We start from the raw sequence: 27089 nt of genomic DNA, 5'->3' as shown, positions 1-27089 counted from the left end.
TCATTTTGGTGGTGTTATTGTGGGAGATTTCAGACTGACCTGGACATTTTGAGTCTAGATTTATTTTAGTGTCCCTAGGTGAAGTCTGAACAAATACAAAAGTAAAATTTTATTGTTGTTGTTTTTACAAGATAAGGTCTTGCTTTATTCCAGGCTAATTTGTCTCAGGGTGACCTTAAACTCATGGTGAATCTCCTACCTCTGCCTCCCAAGTGCTGGGTTTAAAGGCATGTGCCACGACACCCAGCTTCCAGACCATTCTGTAAACTTTTTATTGACAGCTTCCATAATTATAGACAATAATCCATAATAATTCCCTCCCCACCCCTACTATCCCCCTCTCAAATCCCTCCTCCATCATTCCCTCCCCTTTTCTATTAGTCTTTTATTTTGATGTCATCATCTTTTCCTTCTATTGTGAAGGTCTTGTGTAGATAGTGTCAGGCACTGCAAGGTCAATGAACACACAGGTCATTTTGTGTCTGGAAGATTACATTATTGTAATTTTTAAGTTTCTTATGTGCTATATAAATAGTTGAGGGTTAATCAACAGAATAACTGTACATAGGAATGTTGCCAGTCTCAGACAAGAAAATATTTTTTTTGTTTTTTCTTGTTTTATTAGATAGTATTCCTATACATATTTTTAAAAAAATAGTTTATTTTTCTATTGTAAAAGTGGCATAATTATTAAAAACCAAAAGCAAAATTTCTTACTCTTACCAGTATTTAAAAAGATTACTATTTTTTATAATTTTTTTCTTTTCACAATTTTTATTAACATTTTCCATGATTATAAAAAATATTCCATGGTAATACCCTCGCTCCCCCCAACCTGCACTTTCCCCCTTGAAATTCCATTCTCCATCATATTACCTCCCCATCTCAATCATTGTACTTACACAATACCAACCTATTAAGTACCCTCCTCCCTTTCTTTCTCTTCCCTTTATATCTCCTTTTTAAATTACTGGCCTCTGCTACTAAGTATTTTCATTCTCACGCAGAAGCCCAATCATCTGTAGCTAGGATCCACATATGAGGGAGAACATGTGGCGCTTGGCTTTCTGGGCCTGGGTTACCTCATTTAGTATAATCCTTTCCAGGTCCATCCATTTTTCTGCAAATTTCATAACTTCATTTTTCTTTACCTCTGAGTAGAACTCCATTGTGTAAATGTGCCACATCTTCATTATCCACTCATCAGTTGAGGGACATCTAGGCTGGTTCCATTTCCCAGCTATTATGAATTGAGCAGCAATAAACATGGTTGAGCACGTACTTCTAAGGAAATGAGATGAGTCCTTCAGATATATGCCTAGGAGTGCTATAGCTGCGTCATATGGTAGATCAATCTTTAGCTGTTTTAGGAACCTCCACACTGATTTCCACAATGGGTGGACCAGATTGCATTCCCACCAGCAGTGTAGAAGCGTTCCTCTTTTTCCACATCCCCCACAAATATTTATGATCATTTGTTTTCATGATGGTAGCCAATCTGACAGGAGTAAGATGGAATCTCAATGTATTTTTAATCTGCATTTTCCAATATTACTATTTTTGAAGAGAGTGAGAGCAAGTGAGAGATGGGGAAATAGGCAGAGTATGAGAAAGAGGGAGAGAGAGAGAATGGTGCACCAGGGTCTCCAGCCACTGCAAATGAACTCCAGACCCATGCACCACCTTATGCGTCTGGTTTACTTGGGCCCTGGGGAATCGAACCTGCGTCTTTTAGCATTGCTGGCAAGCTCCTTAACTGCTATCCCATCACCCAGCCCATATAGCCCATTTTTTAATTGGGTTGATTGATTTCTTATTGTTCTGTTATTTTTGAGTTCTTTTTGTATTCTGGATATTATTCCTCTAGTCAGATGTGTACTGGCAAAGATTTTCTCCCATTCTGTAGATTGTCTCTTTGCTCTATTCACTATGTCCTTTGCTGTACAAAAGCTTTGTAAAAGCTTTTTTTTCATGAGATCCCACTAGTTGATTAATGGTCTTATATTCTGAGCAATAGGGATTATATTCAGAAAGTCATTACCTATGCCAATATGTTGAAGGGGTCCCTCTACTTTTTCCTCTAGCAATTTCAGAGTTTCCGGTCTGATGTTAAGGTCCCTGATGCACTTGGATTTGGTTCTTGTGCATGGAAAAAGACAAGGATCTATTTTCATCCTTCTACAAGCAGATATCTAGTTTTCCCAGCACTACTTGTTAGAGAGGCTGTCTTTTCTCCAGTTAAAATTTTTCACATTTTTGTCAAAAATTAGATGGCTTTTGCTGCCTAGATTAACATCTGGATCCTCTATTCTATTCTGTTGATCTACATGCCTGTCATTGTGCCAATAACATGCTGTTTTTGTTACTATGTCTTTGTAATACAGTTTCAAACTGGGTATGGTGATAACACCAGCCTTATTTTTGTTGCTCAAAATTGTTTTGGTTATTTGAGGGGTTTTTTGTGCTTCCAAATGCATTTTAGGATTTTTTTTTCTATTTCTGTGTTGAATGCCATTGGAATTTTAATGGGGATTGCATTAAATGTGTAGATTGCTTTTGATAAGATTGACATGTTCACAGTATTTATTCTCCCAATGCAAGGTCATGGGATGTCTTTCCATTTCTTTGTGTCTTCTGCAACTTCTTGCTTGAGTGTTTTAAAGTTCTCATTGTAAAGCTCCTTCACTTCCTTGGTTAAGTTTATTCCAAGGTACTGTATTTTTTTTGAAGCAGTTGTGAATGGGAGAGATTCCCTGATTTCATGCTCCACATGTTTGTTGTTAATATATAGGAAAGCTACTGATTTCTGCATGTTTTTAGTTTGTATCCTGCCACATTGTAAAAGTGTTTATCGTTGCTAACAGATTACTAATAGAGTCTTTAGGGTCCTTTATATATGGAATAATATCATCTGCAAATATGGACAATTTGATCTCTTCCTTTCCAATTTGTATCCCTTTTATGATATCTCTTGCCTTATTGCTATAGCTAAGACTTCTAGTACTATATTAAGTAAAAGTGGGGACAGTGGGCACCCTTTTCTTATTCCTGAACTTAGTGAAAAGCTTCAAGTTTTTCTCCATTTAGTATTACATTGGCTGCAGGTTTGTCATAAATAGATTTTATTATGTTGAGATATGTTCCTTCTAGTCCAATTTTCTGTAATGCTTTTACCATGAAGGGATGTTAGATTTTATCAAATGCCTTTTCTGCATCTATTGAAGTGATATGTGATTTTTTTTTTTTGTCCTTCATTCCATTTATAATATGTATTACATTTATTGACTTACCTATGTTGGACCATCCCTGTATCCCTGGCATAAAGCCAACTTGGTCGGGGTGAATAATCTTGTTGATATATTCTTGTATTCTTTTTGCCAATATTTTGTTCAGAATTTTTGCATGTATGTTCATGAGGGAGATTGGTCTGTAATTTTCTCTTTTTTTCTCTCTCTTTATTTCTGTTTCTTTCCCTCCCTCCCTTCTTTCCTTCCTGTTTTTCTGATTTTTTTTTTTTTTCTTTTTTGTGGTAGGGTCTCACTCTAGCTCAGGCTGACCTGGAATCTTCCTAAGTGCTGGGATTAGAGGCATACCTCACCATGCCTAACAATCTATTTATTTATTTATTTATTTATTTATTTATTTATTTATTTCCTTCCTTCCTTCCTTCCTTCCTTCCTTCTTTCTTTTTTTTTTTTGTTCTTTGTCTGTTTTTGGTATCGTGGTGATGCTGGCTTCATAGGAGTTCAGTAGAATTCCCTTTGTTTTCTATTTTATTGAAAAGTTTGAGAAACAGTGGTGTTAGTTCTTCCATGAAGATGTGGTAAAATTCACAAGTGAATCCATCTAGGCTTGGGCTTTTTTTTAGTTGGGAGAATTTTTATTACTGCTTGGCTCTTTCTAATTGTTATAGGTCTATTTAAATGGTTTATCTCATCTTTATTTAATTTGGGTAGGTCATATGAATTAAGGAAATAATCCATTTCTTATAGATTTTTGAATTTAGATGCATATATATTCTTAAAGTGTGTCCTTATAATTTTCTGTATTTCTTTGGTATCTGTTGTAATGGTGCCTGTTTCATCTCTAATTTTATTAATTTTTGTCTTTTCTCTCTTTCTTCTGGTCAGACTTGCTAAGGGTTTGTCATCTTCTTTATTCTTTCAAAGAACCAACTCTTTGTTTCATTGATTCTTTGTTTTTTTATTCCTTTGTTTCTATTTCAATAATTTCTGCCCTAATCTTTATTATTTTGTCCCATCTACTGTGGTTTGCCTTTTTCTTATTTTTCCAAGACCTTAAGGTGAAGCATTAAATTGTTTATTTGTGAACTCTCTAATTTCTTAATATAGGCACTTGGAGCTATAAATTTCCAACTTATGGCTGACTTCCTTATGTCCAAAAGGTTTTGGAATGTTATATTATTATCATTTGATTCTGTGAATTTTTTGATTCCTTTTTTATTTCTTTTTGTTTTCAATTTTTTTGTTGTTGTTGTTGTTTGTTTGTTGAGGTAGGGTCTCAGTCTGGTTCAGGCTGACCTGGAATTAACTCTGTAGTCTCAGGGTGGCCTCGAACTCATGGCGATCCTCCTACCTCTGCCTCCCGAGTGCTGGGATTAAAGGCGTGTGCCACCACGCCTGGCTTCTTTTTGATTTCTTCAATGACCCATTTATTATTCAAAATGTACTGTTTAGTCTCCATGAATTTCTGTATGGTCTGTAGTTTTTCATGTTGCTGATATGTATTTTAATCCTGCTTTGGTTAGATAGAGTATGAGTGATTATTTAATTTTTCCTGTATGTGTTGACATTTGCTTTGTGTCCTAATATGTGGTCTATTTTAGAGAATATTCCATGTGCTACTGAGAAAAATATATATTCTGCAGCATTTGGATGATATGTTTGGTAGATATTTGTTAGGTCCATCTGTTCCATGACATCATTTAATACAGATGTCTGTTTATTTTGTGCTTGTTTTCCTGTCAATTAATGGGAGTGGGCTATTTAAGTCACCCACTACAATTGTGTTTGGTGTTATCTGTGACCTTAAGTCTAATAGTGTTTTTTTTTTTTTTATGAAATTAGGAGCTCCCATGTTAGGTTCATATATGTTTAGGATTGTAATGTCCTCCTGTTGGAGTATTCCTTTAATCAGTATAAAGTGACCTTCTTTATCTTTCCTTGCTAATGTTAGTTTGAAGTATATGCTGTCAAATAGTAGAATAGCCACCCCTGCTTGTTTCCTAGGCCCTCTTGCTTGAAATACCATTTTCCATCCTTTCACACTAAATCATTGTCTATTTTTTATTAAGAGATGAGTTTCCTGGACCAACAAATGGCCAGATCCTGCCTTTTAATCCAGTCTCTAAGCCTGTGTCTTTTGGTTGGGGCATTGAGGCCGTTGATAATAAGAGATATTATTGAAAGGTATGTGAACTTGGAATATATCATTCCAAGCCCTTCTGGCTTTTAAAATTTGTATTGAGTAATCTGGTGTATCTGATGTGCTTGCCTCTGTAGGTGACTTGCTTTTTCTCTCTACATGCTTTCAGTATATTTTCTTTCATTTGTGTGTTTAGTAGGTTAATTATAACATGGTGAGGAGAGGTTCTTTCCAGGTTTTATCTGTTTGGTGTTCTAAAAGTTTTTTATATATGCATTGGCATTTCTTTCCCAGTTTGGGGGAATTTTTCTTCTATGACTTTTTAAATTTATTTATTGTTATTTTTTTTCATGTTTCTTTTTTTTTGTTTTAATTTTTATTAGTATTTTCCATGATGATAAAAAAATATCCCATGGAAAACCCTTCCCTTCCCCCCACACTTTCCCCTTTGAAATTCCATTCTCCATCATATTACCTCGCTATCTCAATCACTGTACTTACATATATACAATATTAACCTATTAAGTACCCTCCTCCCTTCTGTTCTCTTCCTTTTATATCTCCTTTTTAACTTACTGACCTCTGCTACTAAGTATTTTCATTCCCACGCAGAAGCCCAATTATCTGTAGCTAGGATCCATATATGAGGGAGAACATGAGTCGCTTGGCTTTCTGGGCCTGGGTTACCTCACTTAGTATAATCCTTTCCAGATCCATCCATTTTTCTGCAAATATAATAACTTCATTTTTCTTTACCGCTGAATAGAACTCCATTGTATAAATGTGCCACATGTTCATTATCCACTCATCAGTTGAGGGACATCTAGGCTGGTTCCATTTCCCAGCTATTATAAATTGAGCAGCAATAAACATGGTTGAGCACATACTTCTAAGGAAATGAGATGAGTCCTTCAGATATATGCCTAGGAGTGCTATAGCTGGGTCATATGGTAGATCAATCTTTAGCTGTTTTAGGAACCTCCACACTGATTTCCACAATGGCTGGACCAGATTGCATTCCCACCAGCAGTGTGGAAGGGTTCCTCTTTTTCCACATCCCAGCCAACATTTATGATCATTTGTTTTCATGATGGTAGCAAATCTGACAGGGGTGAGATGGAATCTCAATGTAGTTATAATATGCATTTCCCTGAACTAGTGACGTAGAACATTTTTTTAGATCCTTATATGCCATTCGTATTTCTTCCTATGAGAATGCTCTATTTAGCTCCATAGCCCATTTTTTGATTGGCTTGTTCACTTCCTTATTATTTAACTTTTTGAGTTCTTTGTATATCCTAGATATTAATCCTCTATCAGATATATAGCTGGCGAAGATTTTTTCACATTCTGTAGGTTGCCTCTTTGCTTTTTTCACTGAGTCCTTTGCAGTGCAAAATCTTTGTAATTTCATGAGGTCCCAATGATTAATCTGTGGTTTGATTAAGCTATTGGGGTTGTATTCAGAAAGTCTTGCCAAGACCAATATGTGGAAGGGTTTATCCTACTTTTTCCTCTAGCAGCTTCAGAGTTTTAGGTCTGATGTTAAGGTCTTTAGTCCATTTGGACTTAAATGTTGTACATGGCAAGAGAGAAGAATCTATTTTCATCCTTCTGCAGATATATATCCAGTTTTCGAGCACCATTTACTGAAGAGGCTGTCTTTTCTCCAATGAGTATTTTTGACATTTTTATCAAATATCAGGTGACTATAGCTACTTGGGCTTACATCTGGGTCCTCTATTCTGTTCCACTGATCTACATATCTGTTTTTGTGCCAGTACCATGCTGTTTTTGGTACTGTGGCTCTGTGGTATAGGTTAAAATCAGGTATGGTGATACCACCAGCCTTATTTTTGTTGCTCAGTATTATTTTAGATATCGAGGTGTTTTGTGATTCCAAATGAATTTTTGGATTATTTTTTCTATTTCAATGAAGAATGCTTTTGGAATTTTGATAGGGATTGCACATTAAGTGTGTAGATTGCTTTTGGTAAGATTTCCATTTTCACAATATTGATTCTTCTGATCCAGGTACAAGGGATGTTTCTCCACTTTCTAGTGTCTTTTGCAATTTCTCCCTTGAGTGTTTTAAAGTTCTCATTGTAGAGATTCTTTTCTTCCTTGATTAGGTTTATTCCAAGGTACTTTATTATTATTATTATTATTATTATTATTATTATTTGGTTTTTCGAGGTAGGGTCTCACTCTGGTCCAGGCTGACCTGGAATTAACTCTGTCATCTCAGGGTGGCCTTGAACTCATGGCAATCCTCCTACCTCTGCCTCCCGAGTGCTGGGATTAAAGGCGTGCGCCACCACGCCCGGCTTGTACTTTATATTTTTGATGCAATTGTGAATGGGAGTGATTCTCTGATTTCATCCTCTGTGTTTGTTGTTAGCATATATGACGGCTACTGATTTCTGTGTATTTATTTTGTATCCTGCTTCATGGCTGTAGGTTTTGATCAGCTCTAACAGTTTGCTAGTAGAGTCTTTTGGGTCCTTTATGTATAGAATCATGTCATCTGCAAATAATGATACCTTGATCTCTTCCTTTCCAATTTGTATCACTTTTATGTGTGTATCTTGCCTTATTGCTATGGCTAAGACTTCCAGAACTGTATTAAATAAAAGTGGGTACAGTGGACACCCTTGTCTTCTTCCTGATTTTAGTGGAAAAGCTTCCCGTTTTTCCCCATTTAGTAATATGTTAGCTGTAGGCTTGTCATAAATAGCTTTTATTATATTGAGATATGTTCCTTCTATTCCCAGTCTCTGTAGGACTTTTATCATGAAGGGATGTTGGATTTTGTCAAATGCTTTCTCTGTGTCCAATGAGATCATCATGTGATTTTTGTCCTTCAACCCATTTATATAATGTATTACATTTATAGATTTGCATATGTTGAACCATCCCTGCATCTCTGGGATAAAGCCTACTTGGTCAGGGTGAATGATCTTTTTGATATACTCTTGTATTCTGTTTGCCAATATTTTGTTGAGTATTTTTGCATCTATGTTCATGAGGGAGATTGGTCTGTAATTTTCTTTTTTTGTTCTATCTTTGCCTGGTTTTGGTATCAGGGTGATGCTGGCCTCATAGAAGGAGTTTGGTAGAATTCCTTCTTTTTCTATTTCCTGGAAAAGCTTAAGAAGCAATGGTGTTAGCTCTTCCTTAAAAGTCTGGTAAAATTCAGCAGTGAATCCATCTGGGCCTGGGCTTTTTTTAGTTGGGAGATTATTGATAACTGTTCGGATCTCCATGTTTATTATAGGTCTATTTAAGTGATTAATCTCATTTTGATTTAATTTAAGTAGGTCATATAAAGCAAGGAAATCATCTATTTCTTTCAGATTTTCATACTTTGTGGAGTATATGCTTTTATAGTATGTCCCTATGATTTTTTGAATTTCTCTGGAATCTCTTGTGATGTTACCTTTTTCATCTCTGATTTTATTAATTTGTGTCTCTTATCTCTTTCTTTTGGTCAGATTTGCTAAGGGTTTGTCAATCTTGTTTATCCTTTCATAGAACCAACTCTTTGTTTCATTAATTCTTTGGATTGTTTTGTTTGTTTGTTTGTTTCTATTTTATTAATTTCTGCGCTAATCTTTATTATTTCTTCCCATCTACTGATTTTTGGTTTGCCTTGTTCTTCTTTTTCCAAGGCTTTAAGGCGAAGCATTAGGTCGTTTACTTGCGACCTTTCTAATTTCTTAATATAGGCACTTAAAGCTGTAAATTTACCTCTTAGAACTGCCTTCATTGTGTTCCACAGATTTTGATATGTTGTGTTCTCATTTTCGTTTGACTCTATAAGTTTTTTTGATTTCCTTCTTGATTTCTTTATTGACCCATTCATCATTTAGTAGTGTAATGTTTAGTTTCCATGATTTTGTGTATGTTCTATAGCCTTTCTTGCTACTGATTTGTAGTTTAATTCCATTGTGGTCAGATAGAATGCAAAGAATTATTTCAATTTTCCTGAATTTGTTCAGATTTGCTTTATGTACTAATATATGGTCTATTTTAGAGAATGTTCCATATGCTGCTGAAAATAATGTATGTTCTGCAGCCTTTGGATGAAATGTCCTGTATATATCTGTTAGGTCCATTCCTTCTATGACCTCATTTAGTCCAGATGCCTCTCTGTTTATTTTTTCCCGGGATGACCTGTCAATTGATGAGAGCGGGGTGTTAAAGTCATCCACCACCACTGTGTTTAGTGTTATCTGTAACCTTAGTTCTAATAGCATTTGTTTGATGAATTTGGGCGTCCCCATGTTAGGTGCATATATGTTTAGAGGATTATAATGCCCTTCTGAAGGGGTGTGCCCTTAATCAATATAAAGTGACCTTCCTTATCTTTCTTGACTAATGTTGGACTAAAGTCTACCTTGTCAGGTATTAGGATAGCAACCCCTGCTTGTTTTCTAGGCCCATTTGCTTGCAACACCGTCTTCCAACCTTTCACCCTAAGATTCTTCTATGATTTTGATCTACTAAGGCTCTTGATTGCAGTACTTCTCCTCTTATGTTTGATCTTTTCACAGTGTTTTGATATCTTGAAATTCCCACTCATACTTTCTAATTAGTTTGACTTTTTGTTTGTTGGATTGTATTAGGTCTGCTCCTGCTCTTCTAGTTTAGATATTCTCTTCTCTCCTCATCCATTCTACTGGTGAGGCTTTCTACATTGTTTTTTATTTGACTGATGGTGTTCTTCAGAACTAGAATTTCGGTCTGGTTTTTCTTCAGTATTTCTGTTTCTTTACTCATGTCTTCTAATGACCTCCTTATTTCATTAAACTGGTTTTCTGTGTTCTTTTTCAGGAATTTGTTTTCTTCTTTAATTCCTTTGTTTTCTGCTTTGACTCCTTTTATTTCTTGTTTGATTTCTTGGAGTATAGATACAATTATTTATTTTGAAATCTTTTCAGGCATTTTATCTAAAAAAGTCTCATTGGTGATAATTTTTGATAGATTTATAATTTTTGGTGGGATTGTATTGTCTTGATTCTTTGCGTTTCTTGTATTATAATGTACTGAATTTTGAATCCTGAATTGGTTTGATGCTTGGGTTTTCTACTTATCTGCAGTGTTCTTAGATGTGGCAATCCACCTTTATATACTTTCAGGACAGGAATTTAGGTGCCAGGTGTAGCTATTATACCCCAATCCATCCACAGACATAATCCTTGGTGTTGAGTTTGCTCACTACACAAGTATTCTAGTGGACTGTGTGGAACAATTTACTGGCAGATTCTACACTTCAACTGAGCAATATACACATTCAGTAAAAACTAGTACAGAGTATGCAGTTGTGGGGATTAAAACAGGTAGTCTTATAAAGCCCAAATCCCTTTGGGTGTGTGTTGTTCTACACCCTTAATCTTGTCAGCTGGGAGGTAGAGATTTCTGTTCTGTATTTGGCTCCAGGTCAGCCTGGATCTGGATCAGACCCTGCCCCCAATAATGACAGAAGCAAAAGACAAAGGCCCTATGAATCTGAAAGCATCAAAGGCAACAATATTCAATCCCCAAATTTAGTTTATTTGAAAATGGTAAAGCCAACCAAGAATTTGCAACCCATGCGCTGCCCTGACATGGAAAGAGAGATTAGTTCTTCCAGTGTAAGTCTATGTACCTGTTTTTTTCTTTTTTGTCAGTCAGGCTTATTACCTTTTCGGGTGGCTTCCAATCTCATCAATGCTGAGTGCCCACCTCTATCCTTCCGTGTTTTGTTGTGGAGCTGCAGTTTTGGTCAGATGTGCTGGATGCACTGCCACCAGGGCCTGAATACTGGAGGTTCGGGTACTGATGATTTGGGGATGGGAAAGTGCAGAAACCCTGAAGTTGCTCATGTAGTCCCTCCTGTATCTGTTTCAGTAGCTCCTTAGTTGATCTCAGCTGTCCTTCAGATATTTTAACTTTGCAAGGAGGCTGATGAGGTTGAAAAAACATCCCCTTGTTTGGTCTCTGCTGTTGCTGCCCGCTTGGAGTGGATGGGGGGCCGCAAGGGCCTCAGTGAGATTCTGGCTGTGTTCTTCCTTTCTGGGTGATCTTGGTTTCTCCTGCTTCTTGGCTGTGTCTAAGAATAACCTATACTCCTTCACCGTTGGGAAGAAGAGTGTGTTTTGCTGTGGTTTTGCTTAAATCCCTTCCTAGGCTGGCTTGGCATGGCTCCTATGCTGCCATCTTACCCGAAAGTCCCAAGCAAGCAGTTTTAACTGCTGAGCCATTCCCCAGATCACTCTTCCATTTTAACATAATTATCACAGAATTTTGAATTTTCTGTTATCATTTTAAACCAAGGCTTTAAAATTCATGTTTGAGCCGGGCGTGGTGGCGCATGCCTTTAATCCCAGCACTTGGGAGGCAGAGGTAGGAGGATCACCATGAGTTCGAGGCCACCCTGAGAATACAGAGTGAATTCCAGGTCAGCCTAGGCTAGAGTGAGACCCTATCTCGAAAAAACAAAAAAACAAAAAAAATTCATGTTTGACTCTTCCCTAATGATGTTAAAATCTGATTGACAATGCATTTAACTTAGATTGCACTAGTTGTGTCATTCACCACATGATCATTTTATTTTATTTTATTTTATTTGCAAGGGGAGAGAGAGAGAGAGAGAGAGAAGAAAGGCAAACACAGAGAGAATGGACACACCAGGACCTCCAGCCACTGGAAATGAACTCCAGATGCATGTGCCCCTTGTGCATCTGGCATATGTAGGTTCTGGAGAATTGAACCTGGGTCCTTTGTCTTTGCTGGCAAATGCCTTAACCACTAAGCCATATCTCCAGCCCCTCATTTGGTGTTTTTTGTTTGTTTGTTTGTTTTTGGTTTTTGGTTTTGCAAGGTAGGGTCTCACTCTCACTCAGGCTGTTGTGGAATTCGCTATGTAGTCTCAGGGTGGCCTCGAACTCCTGGCAATCCTCCTATCTCTGCCTCCCGAGTGCTGGGATTAAAGGTGTGTGCCACCACGCCTGGCTTCATTTGGTTTTTGATACTTCAAGATCTCACTATGGCTATTCTAGTTTTCTGTGTACAAATTCAAAAGCTAAAACTTATTTTCTACATGGCAATATCAATACTGAGATGTTATTTATAATCCCCATGCAATAGAATAAATCATTATAAAAGTCATTGACAAAGGTTAAAATTGGGTCACTTAAAAAGGAAATGTGGCGGTGTAGACCTTTAATTTTAGTATTTGGGAGGCTGAGTAGGAGGATCACTATGAATTTGAGGCCAACCTGGAGCTACAGAATGAGTTTCAGGTCAGTCTGGGTGAGAGTGATACCCTACCTTGAACAAACAAAAAAGGGGAGGGACATTAAATTAGAGTCTGGCTTTCAAGCTTTCTTGTCCTCATCAGGTTGCAATGACTTCATTTTATTTTATTATTTTATTTTTATTTATTATTATTATTATTTTGGGTTTTTTTGAGGTATCTTTTCACTCTAACCCAGGCTGACCTGGAATTCCATATGTAGTTTCAGGGTGGCCTTGAACTAATGGCAGTCCTCCTCCCTCTGCCTCCCAGGCACTGGGATTAAAGGCATGTGGCACCATGCCTGGCTTTTTGTTTTTAATTTCATTTTATTCTTAGCAGTTATGAAATACCACTAGATTCTGTGTGATCTCAGATATACTCAGTCTATGCCATTATTTCTATTTTGTCCATTTTCTTGTTTCAGTTTATTCCATGAGACAACCCAGAATTTTCATGTTTTTTGTTGTTTATTTTTGTTTATTTATTTATGTGAGTGACAGACAGAGAAATAGGTAGAGAGAGAGAGAGAATTGGTGCACCAGGGCCTCCAGCCACTGCAAATGAACTCCATTTGCATGCATCACCCTATGCATCTGGTTTACAGGGGTTTAAAGACAGGGTTTCACTGTAGCCCAGGCTGGCCTTGATTTCACAGTGATCCTCCTACTTTAGCCTCCTGAATGCTAGGATTAAGTGCACCACCACACCCAGCTGTTTTATTCTTTTGAAGTTATTAAAAGTTTTTAGAGTCAGTGAGACATTGGTCTTTTTATAAGCAAACAGCATTTTCAGTCAAGAAGCGGGTTATCAGTGACTATAAGGCAGTGATGAACTCAGAATGTAGTCTTTCCAACTCTGTTCCTTTGATATTTCTCTATGCCAGAGTTAGCCTAGCTTATGTTTCTAGGAAAAAAAAAAAAAAAACAAAAACTACATCCATACTTACTTTTTACAGGTTGATTACATAGATATTGTAGTGGTTTGATTCAGGTGTCCTCCAGGAACTTAGGTGTGCTGAATGCTAGGTCCCCAGCTGATGGCAATTTGGAAATTAAAGCCTCCTGGAGACAATGTATTATTAGGGTTTTATGGATGTTATAATCAACTGCCTATTTCTAGTGTTGAGCACATTCTTCTCTTGTTGTTGTCCACCTGATGTTGGCCAAGAGTGCTGTCCACCTTCTCTGCTCATGCCATCATTTTCCTCTGCCATCATGGAGCTTCCCCGCTAGTTTGCAAGCCAAAATAAACCTCCCCCCACCCCCGCCCACTAGCTGCTCTTGGTTGGATGTTTTCTGCCAGCAATGGGAACTTGACTGCAACAGATATTATTTTGCAATCTTGCATATTTTCAATTAATAAAAATTCACTTTGTTGCATAAATTTCATCACACCATTTAAAATAGAAGTCTTTTGGACATAAATAAATATACTAAGATTGTGTATATTTTTTTTAACAGCATTCAACTATGACATCAACATTGAGGAGATTGGGTGAAGACATATTCAAAGGAGTGGTAATTAAAGGAATTCAGGATAATTCTTCAGAGAACTCTATAGAGAGTAAACCAAAGACAGCTGCATTCTTTAAGAGCTCCAGTTTGTCATTGAGGTTTTTATCAACCTTAATTGTTCTTAAGACAGTCACACAAGGTAGGCTTTCAGTTGTGCTTATCTTTGGTAAACAGCTATGAGAGAATAGTATTATTATAAAGCATTTCTATTATAGTCAAATAGGTTTTGCATTTTCAAAATGAGATTTTGCATTATCTTGTAATGCTGGCCCATTCTAAAAAAAAAAAAAAAAAAAAAAAAAAAAACCTTCATTTTCTGAATTTAAGAAAATGAACTATTAGATTGTTGCCTTCTAGAGGATTTTGTTGATTTTATTAGACCATGTTTAAGTACATGGTCTTTGCTTATAACTACCATTGCACTAACCATATAAATTGAAATTGCTAGTTTATTGACACCACTAGAGGACAGGTCAGCAAACTGTAGCCCATGGAGCATATTTAACGCACCATGTGGTTTGTAAATAAAATTTCTTCCATAGCCTTGTTCTTATGTTATGTATTACTTGTGACTGTTTCTGCCCTATAACAACAGAGTTGAATAGTTGGCAGCAGATTCCATAAAGCCTCTAAAGCCTATAAAATTATCTGGCCCTTTACCAAAAAAGCAACTCTACACAAGTTTGTGAGTTTACTGAGGAAAGAAATAGTGTCTTGTCATTTTATCCTCCTGAGTGCTTGAAGCATAAGTGAATAAAGAAATGAATCATTTGAAAACAGTGCTTCAATTTAAGTTGATCATAATTAGTATATATGTTTTAATATAGCGATAGCTAGTTTTATCTTCCTAGACAATTAAATGGGAATTTAAAAAAATATTTTATTTATTTATTTGAGAGAGAGAAAGAGGCAGATACAGAGAGGGAGAGAATGGGCACACCAGGTATAGAATAAAACCAGAATCCTTTGGCTTTGCAGGCAAATGCTTAACCAGTAAGCCATCTGTTCCAGTCAGGTTTGCATTGCTGGAAGAAATCACCCAACTAAGAGCAGCTTGTGGGGAAAAAAGGCTTATTTTGGCTTACAGGCTTAACGTGGAAGCTCCATGATGGTAGGGAAAACTATGGCATGAGCAGAGGGTGGAGATCACCCCTTGGCCAACATCAGGTGGACAATAGCAACAGGAGAGTATGCCAAACACTGGCATGGGGAAACTGGCTATAACACCCATAAGTCTGCCCCCAACAAACACTCCCTCAAGGAGGTATTAATTCCCAAATCTCCATCAGCTGGAAACCTAGCACCCAGAACACCTAAGTTTATGGGGGACACCTGAATCAAACCACCACACCATCTCTCCAGCCTTAAATGAAAATTTTTATAAAAGAGAGTAATGCTAGAAAACATGCCACTTTTGTAGGTCATCCCTATTTACTAAATTATCTGATTCAAAAAGATGTCCTTAGGGCTGGAGGGATGGCTTAGTGGTTAAGGCGTTTGCCTGCAAAGCTCAAGGACCCAGGTTTGATTCCCAGGACTCATGTTAGCCAGATGCATAAGGGGGCGCACGTGTCTGGAGTTTGTTTGCAGTGGCTGGCGCCCTACCGGTCCCATTCTCTCTCTCTCTCCCCCCTTTCTCTGTCAAATAAATAATTTTTAAAAAGTTGTGCTAGTATGACTGTTTTCTCTACAATATGTTCTGTTTATTTATTCCTGATAATATGAAACTAATTGGGGTAGAAGCAAAACATTCCTAATTTGATTCTTTTTGTTTTTGGTTTTTCAAAGTAGGGTCTCGCTAGCCCAGGCTGACCTGGAATTCACTGTGTAATCTCAGTATGGCCTCCAACTCATGAAAATTCTCCTACCTCTGCCTCCCAAGTGCAGGGATTAAAGGTGTGTGCCACTACACGTGACTCTGCAATCTTTTCTTTCTTTCTTTCTTTTTTTTCTAGGTACAGTCTTACTCTAGTCCAGGCTAACCTGGAACTCGAGTCACTATGTAGTTTCAGGGTGGCCTCAAACTCAGGGCAATCCTTCTTACCTCCCAAGTGCTGGGATTAAAAGCGTGCACCAGTACACCTGGCTCTGCCACCTTTGTGGTTCTCCAAACTGTAAAGACTAAGTGGTGACTGTTTGAAAGATCTCTTTTGAAAAGGCATTGTTAGCGCAAAATTAAATTCACCATAAGCCTATAAAAGAATCTTGTCTTTTAAAACACATATACAAATTGTTTTAGCAGACAGTGTTCATAGCCTTACATTAAAAATATTCATATTTACCAGAGATTGAGTAAAGTTGCAATCAGGAACTCAAAGACATTTTATTTCAAGAAAAGTATTTAAAGTCATATACCAATATGTATTGTAGCATCATTTAACAAAATGTAGTATTCATTCTTTAAAAATGGTAGAAAAGGCAAAAAATGCAAAATCTGATATTTATCTGGCATGGGAAATCAAAACAAGAGGCAGTAAGATTGTTCTCTGTCCCATTTTTTTTTTTTTTTGTTCAGTATCTGATATACTGCTTATCTATAAAGATCCATGAAAAGGTAAAGTGTGAATATTGAAAGGTAGTAGACAAATACTATAGGTGCTTATGTATAAAACCCAAAACATTCAATAAAAGAGAAAGGTAATAGCAAATATGTTAACAAAGATAATAAATACCCTATTTAAAAAGTGTAATTGTGGGCTGGAGAAATGGCTTAGTGGTTAAAGCACTTGCCTGCAAAGCCAAAGGTCCTAGGTTCAATTCCCCAGGACCCATGTAAGCCAGATGCACAAGGCAGTGCATACCTCTGGAGTTCGTTTGCAGTGGCTGGAAGCCCTGGCATGCCCATTCTCTCATTCTCTCTCTCTCTCAAATAAATAAAAAGTAAAATATTTAAAATTTAAAAAAAAAGAATTGTGCTGGGGAGGTAGTTCATTAATTAAATGTACTTGTTCTCAAAGCCTGCCAGCCTAGGTGCAATTTCCCAGCACCTTCATGAAGTGAGGTGCAAAGTGGTGCATGCATCTGTGATCCTGAAGTGCTTACAACAATGAGAGGTAGAGCCAGGAGAACCCACAGCTTATGGTCCTGATATTCTGATGTTCTTTTGAAGTCTGACAGTTAATTTGTAGTAGCAAGAGACCCTGTCTTGAAGAAGGTGGAACACAGACACTTTGAAGTTGTTCTCTGACTTCCACACACAAATAATTTTTTTTTTTTTGTTTTTTCGAGGTGGGGTCTCACTCTAGTTCAGGCAATAAAATTTTTTAAAGTAGAATTTATGTGATAGGATGATAAAATTATATACTCTGCTTCCTACAAGAAACCTGTTTCAGATATAAAGACCCAAATTGATTGTAAGTAAATGAATGGAGAAGGTTATATTCATTATGGGACCAATAAAGGGAAAGATAAGTTACCATATTAATATTAGATGCTATAAATTTGAGAGGAAGACTATTACTGGGGGTAAAGAGGGTTATCTCCTAATGTTTAAGTACTTAGTCAAGAGAACATCATGATCCTTGATGTACCTAGTAATGTAGCAAAATCTGATAGAATAGAATGAAGAAAGATAATTTTATAATTACGGTCAGAAATGTCACTATTCTCAAGAAATGTATGGAACATGTGAGGAGAATGGATTTAGTGGCTTAGGCAACACTGTCAACCAGTTTGGTCTAGTTTATAGATTAATCCACTTGAAAAACAAAAAAAAACATACTTTTGTATGTGCACATGTGCAGTGTACGATTATGTTTGTGCAGATGCATGTGCCTCTTGCACATATGTTCAATATCCATTTGGTGGACCATAAAACAAACTTTGATAATTTTTTTTCTGTTTTTGTTTTTTCGAGGTAGGGTCTCACTCTAGCTCAAGCTGACCTGGATTTTACTACGTAGTCTCAGAGAGGCCTCAGACTCATGGAGATCCTCCTACCTCTGACATCCGAGTGCTGGGAGTAAAGGTGTGCACCACCATGCCTGGCTTTAAACTTTGATAAATTTTAAAAGATTTCTGGTTATAGAAAGTATGTACTCTGGCCACAATAGAAACAAATTAAAGATATTTGGGAAGTCTTCAACTATTTGGAAACTAACATGCTTGTGTGAAACTCATAGATCAAGTAAATTGAAAGAACAATGAAAACAGAACATTTCAAAATCTTTAGGATGCAGCTAAATCAATGCACAGAGGGAAATTTTTATAGCATTGTCTTTTTAAATGAAGTAAAGGAGCAGTCAAGTAAACCCAATAAGTTTAAGATTATAAGCAACCTAAGAAAATTAGGAAAAAGGATGAGAAATACTAAAGAAAAATCAATTTTAAAAAATGAGATTCTTTTACTGAGATTAATAAGTGATACATTTCTAATGAGGCTTAGTAGAAAGAAAAGGCACAAATTTTCAATAACAGAAATGAGGAAAAGATGACCAATGGTGATCTTAGCATCTTTCAAAAGAAAAAGAAAATTTCTGCAATAAGTAGCTTCTCTGAACAAAGCTGAGAGCAACACTGTTCTATGGGCATAAACATTGGTTTAGAAGGTACTTTGAAGGCTGGAGAGATGGCTTAGCAGTTGGCTTGCCTGCAAAGCCAAAGGACCCAGGTTCAGTTCTCTAGGACCCATGTAAGCCAGATGTATAAGATATATGCATCTGAAATGTGTTTACAGTGACTGAAGACCCTGGTGAATCCTTTCTCTCCCTCCCTTCTCCCTTGCTCAAATAAATAAAATAAATAGAAGTTACTTTGATGAGCATGCCATGTACAAAGCCAATCAATAGTGGCTTTCCCACGAGGGCCTACAACCTCTCTAACCACAAGCTTTTGACCAAGTTCATAGTACCAGATGTGAATTCCCTCATATGGAGTGAATCTCAACTCCAATAAGAAGAGATTGTTATTCCGTAATACACTGACTTGTCATTATTGCCCCAGTGGTCACGTCATGCCTGGCAGGTCAGTATTGTTGCACCCAGTGTCCACAGCTAAGTAAAACTATGGTGGTAATTCTCCCCTAATGGCTTGCATAGTACCTTCCAGCACTAAGTGCTAGCTAGCAGGGAGGAAGCTCCCAGCCGAGTTTAACTTGATTTCTCTTGCTCTGTAACCAGAATGTGTGGTATCTGTAAGTAGAAGGGTTTTGCTATCTAGTTCTGATGGCTATCAAGAGCAGCGGTGGTCTGTAGAGATGGCTTAGCAGTTTAAGGCATTTGCCTGCAAAGCCAAAGGACCCAGGTTTGATTTCCCAGCACCCACATGAAAGTCAGATGCATGAAGTGACACATGCATTTTTGGTTTTTTTGCAGTGGCTGGAGGCCCTGGCATGCCCATTCTGTTTGTCTCTTTCTGCCTCTTTCTCACTGTCAAATAAATAAATAAAATCTTGTTTTTTTTTAAGAGCAGTGGCCATAGCCTTTATTGTTTTAGGGACATCAGAGGCCTCCCTTGCTAACAATAGAGAGGTACCCTTCTAGGCATTGGGACTTTTGTCTACTCACCTGTGGCTTCTAGGCCAGCATTATCTACTCAGATTCAAAGTTTTTTAAAAACTATCTTTGTATTTGTGTATGTAGCAGACAGCTTCAGGTTTCCTAAGATGAACGTCCAGACCAGGCACAGTTTTGGAGGAAGGGATATTTATTGAAGCTTACAGATCCAAGGGAAGTTCATAATGGCAGAAGAAGCTGACATGCTTTCTTCACAGGACCAAGCAGAGAGAGAGAAACACTAGCCTAAAGCCACATGGTACAGCACACTTCAGGAACTCTAGCTAGGCACACTTTGCATATCTTTAGATTGAAATCTGAAACCCACCACCACACCTTAAGATCCACCCAGTGACACTGCTTCCAGCCAGGTGTCTGCAGATGCAAACTACAAACAAATAAAAAATCTGAATATATTGGGGGCCATCTATTCAAACCACCATAGTGTACATGTGGCGGGGGGGGGGGGGGGGCGGGGGGGGGGGAGACAGCAGATGTGTGGAAATCAAAAGTTAACCTTAAGTGTAAGTCCTTGCTTGCTTGTTTGAGGGAGGAATGTCCATTGTTGACCATATCAAACACCAGCTTTTAGTTGGTCTGCACTTTTGGGATTTTTCCATCTCTGTCCCCCACCTTGCTGCAGGAGGGCTGAGATTAGAGATCTTTGCTACTGCATTCAGCTTTATGTGGGCTCTGGGCATCCAAATTCAGTTCAGCACACTTGCACATAAGCGCTTAATCCACTGAGCCATCTCCCTATCCCCAAACTCTTTAACTATATTTAAAAATTAGTTTTCAAAGTGGTAGGTTTTGTACATTAATTATTTTTGTTGGCTCTCCCCTTACCCACTTTTGTTTAACCTCCTCTTGCCCTCATCCTCTGTTGCACCTACCTACCTCCATTACTCCCTCCTGCTTTCGTCTCACATGTGTTTTGTCCTCACTTTAATGGCTCTTCCCCAGCTTCTCATTGCCTCTTTCTAGCATATTGCCCTCTGTAGACACTCACTCCTACTTAAACACACAAATCTAAAAATTTGAAGATTGAATCTCCATATGAAAGAGAATGCAAACTATTTGTCTTTCTGAGCCTGAACTTTTTTTTAGTTGGGAGATTTTTAATAACCACTTTAGTCTCATTTCTTACCATGTCTCTTTTATTTTGAGTTATTTATGGTTTAATTTTGGTAGGCCATATGTACCTAGAAATCTATCCATTTCTTTTAGATTTTCAAATTTTGTATATGTTCTTAAGATAGGTCCTTATGGGGCTAGAGAGATGACTCAGTGGTTAAGAGCACTTGCTTGCAAAGCGTAGTGGCCCAGGTTCAATTCCCTAAGATCTACATAAACCAGATACACAAAATGGCACATGTGTCTGGAGTTAGTTTGCAGTAGCCTTGAAGTGTTTATTCTGCCTTTCTCTTTCTTATAAATAATCAATAAAAATACTCTAAAAATAAAATAAAGAAGGCATGATCTAATGATTTTCTGAATTTCATTGGTGCCTGTCATGACTTCTTTATCATCTCCAATCTTATTAATTTGGGTCTTCACTCATGGTAAGTTTTGCTTAGAGATTATTAATCTTGTATACTTTTTTTCCCCTTTTTTGGTGGTTTTTCAAGATAGGGTCTTGCTAGAGCCCAGACTGACCTGGAATTCACTATGTAGACTCAGGGTGACCTCAAACTCATGGCAATTGTCTTACCTATGCCTCCTGAGTGCTGTGATTAAAGGTGTGTGCCAGTACACCCAGAAATCTTGTATACTTTCAAAGAACCAACTCTTTGTTTCATTGATTGGCTGTATTGCTATTTTTAGTTTATATTGAATAGACTTCTGCCTTGGTATTATTTGTTTCATTTACTGATTGTTAGTTTGGCTTTTTCCTTTCCAAGGCTTTAAGGTACAACGTTAAGTCACTTACTTGAGATCTCATTTCTAAAACTATTTTTGGGGCTGGAGAGATGGCTCACTGGTTAATCCACTTGCCTGAAAAGCCTAGCATCCTGGGTTCAATTCTCTGGTACCCACAGAAAGCCAGATGTACTAAGTGGCACATGCATCTAGAGTTCATTTACAAAGGCTGGAGGCCCTGGCGCAACCATTCTCTCTGTCTCTCTTTTATCTCTCTCTAGTTAAAGCCTAGGTACACAATATTCATTCTTTCTCTCTCTCTGTCTCTGTCTGTCTCTCTGCTTGCAAATAAATATTTTTTTAAAAAATTATATATTTGTCGAGAAAGAGCAAGAGAGCATATGTGTGCACCAGGCCCTCCTGCCATTGCTAATGAACTACAGATGCATGCTGCACTTTGTGCATCTGGCTTTATTTGGGTACTGTGGAATCAAACCCAGGTAGTAAGGTGTTGCAGGCAAGTGCCTTAACTGCTGAGCCACATTTCCAGCCTACTCTTTGATTTCTTTTTATGTGTGGTGGGGAGGGGAAGGTTTATTTTGGCTTACAGACTCTCCATAACGACAGCAGAAGTGATGGCATGAGCAGAGGATAAACATCACCTCCTGGGCAACATCAAATGGATGACAGCAATAGGAGAGTGTGTCTGATTTCTTAATGTAGGGAGTTAGAGCTATATGCTTCCATCTTAGAGGACTGTCTTCTTTGTATCTCACACATACTGGTATGTGTGTTTTTGTTATCATTTAATTCCAAGAATTTTTTTATTTCCTTCTTGAATCCTTGAATGACCCATAATGGAGAGTGGTGTTTCAAAGGGGAGAGTAGGGGGAGGGAGGGAATTACCATGGGATATTGTTTATTATTATGGAAGTTGTCAATAAAAAAGAATGTGCCTGGCGTGGTGGCACACGCCTTTAATCCCAGCACTCGGGAGGCAGAGAGGTAGGAGGATCGCTGTGACTTCAAGGCCACCCTGGGATTACAGAGTGAGTTCCAGGTCAGCCTGGACCAAAGTGAGACCCTACCTTGAAAAACAAAAAACAAACAAACAAAAAAGAATGTTATTTAATCTCCATGAAATTGTTTATGGTTTCATTTCTCTTGCTATTGATTTATACTTTTATTTCATTGTGAGCAGATAGAATACAAAGAATTATTTTAGTTTTTCTATATTTGTTGATTTATTTTGTAAATTAATGTAAAACCTATTTTGAGAAAACTTTGCATAGAATGTTCTGTAGATATGTTAAGTTCATTTGGTCTGTGTTGTCATTTAATCTAGATGTTTCTCCCAAGTAGGGTCTCACTAGCCCAGGCTGAGCTGGAACTCACTCTGTAATCCCAGGCTGGCCTAGAACTCACAGTGATCCTCCCACCTCTGTTTCCTAAGTGCTGGGATTAAAGTTGTGACTTTTTATCCAGCAGTGTTTGTTTTATGAAATTGGGTCTACTCATGTTTCTTGAATATGTTTAGAATTATAATGACCTCTTCGTGGATTGTTTTCTTAATCATTGTGAAGTGACCTTCATTATCTTTTGTGAGTAGTTTTGGCTTAAAATCTATCCTGTTACATACTAGAACAGTGACTTCACTTCTTTTACTGTAAAGTATGTTTCTTAGAGGCAACAAATAGTAAGATTCTGTCTTTTTTTTTAATTTTAGAGAGAGAAGGAAAGAGAGAAGAGAGAGAGAGTATTGGCAAACCAGTGTGTCTGCCACTGAAATCAAACTACAGGTGCTTGTGCCACCTAGGGGGCATGTGTGACTTTGCACTTACCTCATTTTGTGTGTCTAGTTTATGTGGAATCTGGAGAGTTGAACATGAGTCCTTAGGCTTTACAGGCAAGCGCCTTAATTGCTAAGCCATCTCTCCAGCCCAAGATACTGTCTTTTAATCTGTTCTGCTAGTCTGTATCTTTTGAGTGGGGGGATTAAGACCATTTATATTGAGTTATTATTGAAAGGTATTTATTCCTATCATTTTTGTTGATACACACCAAATAGTGATGCCATACTTTTGAAGGAAACATTCTACTTCACTCCACTCCTTCCTCCTGATCCTACATTCATTCCATCTCCTCTATTGTGATGTTTCCTGAGCCTTTGAGGAGATTATATAGATGTCCTATATATGGCAGAGCATTCAACAATCACTTATTCTCTGTACTTTGACCCATTAGGAATGTCTGCAGTTACTACTGACCACTGCAAAAAAACAACAAAACAAACAAAAAAAGCCAACCAAACAAAAACAGCTGTCTGACCAAAGATGGTAGCATCTGTGAGCAATTTAATGCACACATCATGCATGCCCATTTAGCCAAACAAAGCAGTAGCTTCTCCACTATAGCCCATGACCTCCTCTGCTGTGATCTTTTGACCAAGTTTACAGTACCAGACTTTGACACCCTACTTTGATTGCCTACTATGGAGTATGGGCATCACATCTAATAAGAAAGCACTTGGTTAACCCATTACTGGTTTGCCACTTTTTCACTAGTGAGTACTTACTGCCTGGCCTGTTTATAGTGTAACATGCAGGGGCCACAGCAGAGTAGACTTTTGATGACAGCTCTCCTCAGCAGCTTGTGTATGTATAGCACTCTCTGACAACGTGAGTTATCCAGCAAGGAGGGACCTTCCATCTGAGTTCCAGTGTGAGCCTCAGTATCCAGCATAAAGGAAAGTTTTAATCTTGTAAACTGAAATAAACATGTAATATTTAACCTATGTAATTAGGTGGTACATTAAATAATAAGTGAAGTCACTTATATCAAATATAGTAGATGGCACTGTTGTGAAACTGTTGTTCTTGTAAAAAGAGTTCAGAATTCATTTATATTCTTCTGTTTATATTGTTTTCTTTAAAAAATTCTGAGTAAGTACATGTGAGCAGACTATCAATTTTGCTTAATATGCATTTGTTTACAGCAGTGTTTTTTTTTTTTTTTTAGAAATATTTCAGTTATTTATTTGAGAGAAGAGGCAGATAGAGAATGAGGCAGATAGAGAATGGGCATGTCAGGGCCTCTAGTCATTGCAGATGAACTCCAGATGCATGTGCCACATTGTACATCTATGTTGAGGTGGATACTAGGGAATCAGTCCTAGGTCCTTAGGTTTTGCAAGCAAACGTGTCACTTAGCCACCTCTCTAGCCCACAATACTGATTTTTAACTACAAAGATAAATACAGTGATGTATAGTGTTCTGTGAGCTAAATTCTACCAAAAAAATCTAACTGGGATATACTATAAGTAATTCCAAAAGCACAGGTCTTAATTGCTTAAAAATTCTTTTTTTTCTTGGGGGTGCATTGAGGTAGGGTTTCACTCTAGTCCAGGCTGACCTGGAATTCACTATGTAGTCTCAGGGTGGCTTGAACTCACAGTGATCCTCCCACATCTGCCTCCCAAGTACTGGGATTAAAGGTGTGCACCACTACACCCAGCTTCAAAATTCTTTTATATGTATCTTATTTTTAAATTTTTATTTACTTACTTGTTTATTTTGGTTTTCGAGGTAGGGTCTTACTCTAGCTCAGGCTGACCTGGAATTTACTATGTAGTCTCAGGGTGGCCTCAAACTTAAGGTAATTCTGCTACCTCTGCCTCCCAAGGCATGTACCTCCACCACACCTATCTTATACTTAATTACATGCAAATTATTTTAGACTCTTCTTTTTTTAAATTTTTATTTTACTTATTTATTTATTTATTTTTAATCTTTTAAGACTCTTTTTTTTATTTTTTAATCCTTTAAGACTCTTTTTTTTTTTCTTTCTTTCTTTCCTCTTCTTTTTTTTTTTGCTTTTTTTGTTTTTCGAGGTAGGGTCTCACTATAGCTTAGGCTGACCTGGAATCCACTCTGTAGTCTCAGAGTGGCCTTGAACTCACAGCAGTCCTCCTACCTCTACCTCCCAAGTGCTGGGATTAAAGGTGTGAGCCACCACATCCAGCCTTTTTGCTTTTTTGCCTCCACCCCTTCCCCCCCCCACACACACACCAGGCAAAGTTTCACTCTAGCCCAGACTGACCAGGAACTCTCTGTAGTTTCAGGCTGGTCTCAAACTCAGCAATCTTCCTACCTTTCTCTCCTTAGTGCTGGCATTAAAGGCATGTGCCATCACGTCTAGCTGAACTTCTCATTCTTTTTTTTTGTTGTTGTTTTTTGGTTCATTTTTTATTTATTTATTTGAGAGCGACAGACATAGAGAGGAAGACACATAGAGGGAAAGAGAGAGAATGGGCGCGCCAGGGCTTCCAGCCACTGCAAACGAACTCCAGATGCGTGCGCCCCCTTGTGCATCTGGCTAACGTGGGACCTGGGGAACCGAGCCTCAAACCGGGGTCCTTAGGCTTCACAGGCAAGCGCTTAACCGCTAAGCCATCTCTCCAGCCCTGAACTTCTCATTCTTAATAGTTGGGTTTTAATAGTCTCTTCAGCTGATAATTCTGTCATATTTTCAGTCTACTTTTAAAAGACAACTTCAAAGACTGGGTTATGTTTTTGTTCATTCTTTAATACTTAATCAGTAGAAAAACTAATAGTAATATTATGTGGACAGGATGAACATAACATTTAATCTACTTTTTTTTTTTTTTTTTTTTTTTTTTGAGGCAGGATCGCACCAATAGGGCTGATCTGGAACTCTTTCTGTAGACCAAGCTGGCCTCAAACTCATGGCATTGTTATTCCATCCACTTCCTAAGTGCTAGGGTTATAGGTGTGAGCCACCATGTCTAATCAAGTTTTTTATTCCTTGGAATAGTATTTTGAAAGAGTTTTAGAAAAGAAATATATACTTAAAAGCAGTAAAAGTCTTGTAAAAATAGTAATGGCAAATCCAAGTGTAATGAGACAAGCATCTAATTTTTTTGTTGTTCTCGTTGTCATTGTTTTTCAAAGTAGGGTCTCACTTTGGCCTAGGCTAACCTGAAATTAACTATGTAACCTCAGGGTGGCCTCGAACTCACAGTGATCCTCCCATCTCTGCCTCCCGAGTGCTGGGGTTAAAGGCATATGCCACCATGCCAGGCTCAAGCATCTAATATTGTATTTGCATTTACTGTAGCTAAATTAGTGCTTTTCAGTGTTGCTTTAGAGGTTTTCCAGCCACATGTTGAATGTTGTTAAGACAGATTAATGGAATCTGATCCACAGGTGCTGTTATATTGCTGGCCTTGGTCAAACCTTGCTGCCATTCTTAATGACAAATATATCACAAAAAGTAATGCACCAGAACATAACCCAGTCTTTGAAGCTGTCTTTTATATTTTATGGGAGAGAATAGGTGCACCAGGGCCTCCGGCCACTGCAATCAAACTCCAGATGTTTGTGCCACCTTGTGCACATGTGTCACCTTGTGTATCTGGCTTACTTGGGTAGTGGGGAGTCAAACTTGGGTCTTTAGGCTTTGCAGGCAAATGTCTTAACCACTAAGCCATCTTTCCAGCCCTGAAATTGTCTTTTAATGATCTATTATTTGCTTTT

At 37.7% G+C, this 27089-nt stretch overlaps 1 protein-coding gene across 6 annotated transcripts in view; it reads left to right on the top strand.

Annotated features, from left to right (window-relative positions):
- The window catches only part of Ccdc138 (coiled-coil domain containing 138), a 151770-nt gene that overhangs the window by 102187 nt on the left and 22494 nt on the right, over positions 1 to 27089 (top strand). For all 6 annotated transcript variants that reach the window (XM_045148509.1, XM_045148511.1, XM_045148508.1 and 3 more), the window contains one exon: positions 14128 to 14320. In XM_045148509.1, the coding sequence (XP_045004444.1) occupies positions 14128 to 14320 (193 nt within the window). The remainder of the gene's footprint in view (positions 1 to 14127; positions 14321 to 27089) is intronic.

The sequence above is a fragment of the Jaculus jaculus genome, chromosome 4 (assembly GCF_020740685.1).
Source record: "Jaculus jaculus isolate mJacJac1 chromosome 4, mJacJac1.mat.Y.cur, whole genome shotgun sequence".
NCBI lineage: Eukaryota > Metazoa > Chordata > Mammalia > Rodentia > Dipodidae > Jaculus > Jaculus jaculus.
The sequence above is the reverse complement of the archived record's forward strand: the minus strand, read 5'-3'. Positions and strand labels throughout refer to the sequence as shown.